The sequence below is a fragment of the Rattus norvegicus genome, chromosome 2 (genome assembly GCF_036323735.1).
Source record: "Rattus norvegicus strain BN/NHsdMcwi chromosome 2, GRCr8, whole genome shotgun sequence".
In the NCBI taxonomy this organism is placed as follows: Eukaryota; Metazoa; Chordata; class Mammalia; order Rodentia; family Muridae; genus Rattus; species Rattus norvegicus.
In genome coordinates this window covers 187,645,501-187,651,337 of record NC_086020.1, presented here as the reverse complement: position 1 = coordinate 187,651,337, position 5,837 = coordinate 187,645,501, and the positions used below count along the sequence as shown (strand labels likewise).

At 40.3% G+C, this 5,837-nt stretch overlaps 1 protein-coding gene across 1 annotated transcript; it reads left to right on the top strand.

The window, feature by feature from the left end:
* Window positions 1-4,595: 4,595 nt before the first annotated feature.
* On the top strand, window positions 4,596-5,558 carry Or13l2 (olfactory receptor family 13 subfamily L member 2). Its single transcript, NM_001000558.1, has one exon. It carries the CDS (start codon window positions 4,596-4,598, stop codon window positions 5,556-5,558), a length of 963 nt encoding a protein of 320 aa, NP_001000558.1.
* Window positions 5,559-5,837: the final 279 nt, after the last annotated feature.

Here is a 5,837-nt window from a genome sequence, read left to right as displayed (position 1 = left end):
TATTCTTGAATTCATTTAAGAGAAAAATATAGTGTCTGTTCTTTTGTACCTGGCTTCTTTCAGCCAACAAAAACTGTTTAAACTTACAATGCTATTAATGTTTTAGAATTTTTATGGGTTTTTTAGAATTGCATTTTTCTACTTTATAATATAATTTGTTGTCTGTTCCTCTGTTGATGGACATACCATTTTCTTAGGCTACTGAATGTTGTCATATATGATTTTCTGTGACCTGTTCATTTTATTGGTATTATTTTGAGTGGAATCATCAAGTAGTAGAGTAACTATATATATATATATACATATATAAATACATATATGTTATATATATGTATTTATATATGTATATATATATAACTTACTGGAAATTGCCAAGTAATTTTCAAAAATGATAGCATAGACTTTGATTCTACTGTGGAGATCCAGAAAACAATGTGTTTCCATCATTATAACAACCCAAAAAAAGTCTGATAAAATTTCATATCAATAACTCTTCTTGCCTTTATTGGAGAATTGAGATTTCAAAGCAAATAACTATACTGAAATCTGGGGAGACATCAGCAACTAAAATAATCCATGCATATTTTACCTAGAAGTAAGTGCCACATAAGCTAATAAGGCTTAATCAAGAATACTTGGTGAATTACTAGACTACAGATTAGCATCAGAACATGAATCCTTATGAGTCATCTGAGATGGTTTGTGTGTACTTTTAAATGTTTCTCTATGAATTCCACCAAGTGCTCATTGGGAATATGGGATACATAGAGGGAGATACGCCGAGAATGTGTCCCTCAAAGCACTGTTTCTTGTAGAGGCTGAGGAGGAAGACTCACCATAGGCAAGATTCCTATCAGCCATATTTCCTATATTTTTCCTTTAGAACCTAACATGAAATCCTTACAAGATTCTATCAGCCATATTTCCTATATTTTTCTTTCAGGACCAAACATGATATAAGTAACAGAAATTGCCACCTTGAGTTACTGTGAAAGTCACTGCATGTGAGGAAGGACATAGAGGGGATAACAAGTCCTAACCCTGAGGGAGGGGAGGAATGCACTGTGCCCGGTGCTATAGCTGGAGAAGGTAGAGGATTACTTGTACAAAGCATCCGAGACCAAGGCTCACCCAGAACAACAGAACCCTTCCCTCCTTTGATGAGAAACAGACTACCAAACAGACTATCTCTGGAGTGCTGTGAAAACCGGAATAACCCAGTCCAAGTGCAAGAAAGTATGGGGATACCCTAGTGTATCCCTAAGAGTAAAGAGTCATTAAGTGACGCTTGTGACACAGTCAGAGTGACAGAGGAACAACAAACTTCAAACTCAACCCAGCTGCTGTCTAGACCAAATCTCAAAAAAAAAAAAAAAAAAAAAAAAAAAGTCTAAAGAAGGAAGAGTAACTTCAAGGAAAAAAACCATAACCTTGGAATCTTTTACAATATGACTAATTTTAAACCAAAAGCTATGGTGCATTTTTAAAAGTAAGGAAAATAGTCTAAAGAGAGAACAGGCGAGGCAGACTAGACTAAACTGTGGGAGGCTTTCAGGCTCTTTGATAAAGAATTTTGACTAATAATTAATAAGCTAATCGCTTCTGTGGAAAAGCTAAAGAGCGTAGAAGATGAAGTGGGTAATTTCAAAAGAAATAAAAACTCTTTAAATATCTAACAGAGAGGAGCAGCACAGGAAGAGAGGTAGCAGATGTGCTGGCAAAACCGACAAGGAGAAGGAAATACTGGCAGACATAAAGACAAGCCAGCAGAAATCACCCAAAGTGCAGAGGGAAAGGCTTTAAAAAATTAAACCAGAATGTACAAGAGATGTGGTGTAACGCTAAGCTGTCAAAAACACACAGAATTATGATTTCAGAAGGGGAAGAAAGGTTAACACAGCAAAAGAAATAGTTGAAGAAATAATGGCTGAGAACTTTTCAAAATTGGTGACAGATACCACCACACAGGTTCACTGAAAAGACCTCGGTATGTTGTGCAGTAACTGCTCAAAAAATGAACGAATGAATGAAGAGGAAGAAAGGAAGAAAAGGAAAGAAAAATCTTAGACAGGTGAAGAGAAAACTAACCAACAGAGCACCATGCAGAAGAACTACAGCAAAACTGTCATCAAAACTCTGTCAGCAGCGGGGCAGTGTCCGACCTTCCCTGAGGCACCGAGTAACCTGCCCTGTTAACTCTGAAGAAGCCCAACCACGCAAGAGTCAGGTCTTCTCGTGCAAACAACTGAGCAAGGGTACCACAAACAGAGCCTGGGAGAAATTTGAAAGGAAGCTCTTCACCTATCGCAGGGTAACAGCAAAAGAAAGGTATGTAGAAATTTCTAACTATTGAGATAGCAAACAATACACTTAAAAATAATCTGTGAGGCAAAGGGAAGCATTTCGAAGAAAACTTTTAAATATTTTGGACTGAATCAAAATAATCTGTCAAAATTGATGTGTTTAATGTTAATCTTTAAGCTTATATTTAGCCAAACATGATGTAATTTCTGTGATCCCAGAATTGAGATGGCTGAGGCAGGGAGGCGACAGTCTAAGGCCAGCTTGGCCTACGTAGTAATTGAGGTCACACAATAAGAACTTGTGCTAGCCCAGTGGCCCAGCACTCACCTAGCATGTGCAAGACTCTGAGTGTGGTTCTCAGCACCGGAAAAGACCTAGATAAACCTGTTATCTAAAGTCAGAAAGCCTCGAGAAAGACAATTAAAACAAAGCAAAGAAATGACAATTATTAGAGAAGCAACAAAAAAAAATCAATGATAAACTAGTTCTTTTAAAATATTAATCGTATTAATTAACAATTTATCCAAGTTATTTAAAAGTATTAAGACACAAAGTATAAACATGAGGAATGAGTGAGAGGTAGTAATGTACTAACACTACATTAAACACACAACCATGGGCCATGATGCACACACACTGTGCTCATCAGCCTTCAACATACCCAACACACGCAGGATTGCCCGGGAGGAAAGAGCCTATGTAGTGCTGTGAATGTCTGAGAACTTGAATTAGAAGCTTAAAACTTTCCAAAACAACACCCACCAACTACCTGGGACTTATTCGATAATTTAAACAGGCATACAATGAAAAATAGTAAATATATAATCTCTGTGAGAAAAGTCAAAAGAAACTCCCCAAGACCTTTTCATACGGGCAGATTTTCCTCATAACAAAATCTAGCGAATATGTTAAAAGAAAAAATTATATACCTGTATCATTTCTCATGAGTATAAGGATTTCACCAAATCAGCGAACTGACATGAGGAGCATGTTGGAAGGATGATATAAAACAGCCACTGAGTTCAAGCCTGAGAATGCAAGGCTGGTCCAATATTCAAAAGTTCAATCCATAGAACATGAATGTGCTACAAAGAAACAAAAACCATCCCAGTATATCAAGATAATATTTTTAAAACTTCAATATGCACTACTGATTTTAAAAAAGAAAAAGCTCGTTAGTAAATGTGGCAGCATGCAGATCTCAGGAGTTGAGAGCTAAGTCTGATGCGTTTCCCCTGCACCAAAACACGCAAGCACAAACGCTGCTTTTAAAATCAGCATAGAAGGGGCTTTCCAACTCAGTGAAGAATACTGAGCAAGTGTCATGTCAGGGTCACAGATGATTAACATAAGCTCATACTGCTTTCCCCAACAATTATGTTCCTATCACAACACAGTGAACAGACTGAGGAATGGAGCAGGGACCTCCCTCACTGTCAACAAACAACGGGTGTGGGACTTCAAGTAACATCGAGACCAGAAATCCACAGTTCCTATTGCCTACTGTCTCTTACCTCAAGACTGACAGGAAATCAGCAAAAACAGAAGTTCTAGCAATGACTCCGAGGGAAGTCAAGAGGCTTCAGAGAACATTAGTGACTTGTTAAAATTTCTTACAAATGCTGAAAAGATCAAGGTTTCCACTGAAAAAGGTGACATCAACTCATTTAGAAGGCTGACTTAAAATTCCGTTCTGGAGAAGCAGTCAGAAGCGTTCACGTAAGCTTTGGTGTGCCCGTTCTCCTCCCAAGGTCCATACAAGAGGAAGGGAGTTGTCTGAGTGTTTAGTCGATAAGGAGATGGGATTTCTTTTGTGTTATAAAGTACAACACAACCTTGGGAATTTGCGCTCCTGATATTTTAAACACATAATTAGATTAAAAGATGAATATAAGGGAAGAAAGATGGTAAAGGAATACACTGGAAGGCAGCATATGTTCCATGCATGGGTCTGTTTTCACTGTTAGTCTTAATTTTTCACAATGAGAATGTATTAGTTAAAATAAACAAGACGCATGCAAAGAAGAATACAACAGCAATCTTCTGGGTTAGAAATGAGATATGACAGACCCAGAGAAAGGCAGAGGTTAGCAATTTATTATACATTTTGCCCAATTAGCAGCCATGTAAAACCCTGAGAAATAAGGGGACACTGTCTTCTAAACCTCACTCTATAGACCAAACTGCTGTATATCTGATGCCACTGGACATGGGTCTGGAAATTCAGAACCGTGCTTGACAGTGTCTTCAGAACATATCTACTCTCAGTCCTTTGTTTTCCTTTTTTAGCAATGACTCCATTTGAAGTGACCAATCAAACACGTGTCACAGAATTCATCTTCCTGGGATTCTCCAACCACTCCAGCCTACGGGGCTTCTTCTTCCTGGTCTTCCTGGCCATTTACCTGACAACTCTCCTGGGGAACACACTCATGATGGTGGCCACCAGGGTCAGCCCTGCTCTGAACACTCCCATGTACTATTTCCTCAGCAACTTGAGCTTCCTGGACATCTGCTACACGTCCACCACCATTCCGGCCATGCTAGTGAACTTCTTCCGGGAGAAGAAGACCATCTCCTATGAGGGCTGCCTCTCCCAGATCTTCTTCTTTGTGACATGTGCTGGAACTGAATGTGTTTTGTTGGCCGCCATGGCTTATGACCGCTATGTGGCCATTTGCTACCCTCTTCGGTATCCAGTTCTCATGAGCACAAGGGTCTGTATCTGCTTGGTGATTGGGTCCTGGCTCTGTGGCTTAGTGAATTCTGTGACTCACACAACATTGGCAACCACACTCACTCTGTGTGGCCCCAACCAGATCAGCCACTTTCTCTGTGACATCCCACTGCTCCTGAAGCTCTCCTGCTCAGACACCTCTGTCAACGAATCTGTCCTCCATGTGGCCAGTGCCACCATTGGCCTGAGCCCCTGCCTGTTCACTGCAGGCTCCTACATTTTCATCATCTCTGCCATCCTGAGGATTCCCTCTGCTCAGGGCAGGAGAAAGGCCTTCTCCACCTGTGCCTCGCACCTCACTGTGGTGGTGATCTTCTTTGGAACAGCCAACTTCAACTATGACAGACCCAGGGAAGGCTACTCCCTGGACATGGACATATTGGTGTCTGTGCTCTTCTGTGTTGTGACCCCCATGTTGAACCCTATCATCTACAGCCTGAGAAACAAGGAGGTCAAAGGTGCTCTGGGAAAGCTGATTGGAGCGCATTCCCTAACAGTAACAACGCCTAGAGAGTAACCCAACATTCTGTCCTTGCTATACGACATTGTCATTTACAAAGTTCATGCTCCAGAACCACATAATCAAGTTTCACAAAGAGAATCAGAGAACAATTAAGTCCATCTATGGTTTTGTGTTTAGCTGCACCCATTCATAGCTATCCTAGGATGCATGTGCCCAATGGGCCATGCATTAGACATGCCTCAACCACAAATCGTCAAACTGGAACTCACAGTCCCCTGCAGAGGTGACGGCACCTTGGAGAATGGGTCCGATAAATGAATCAGACTAAAGTTT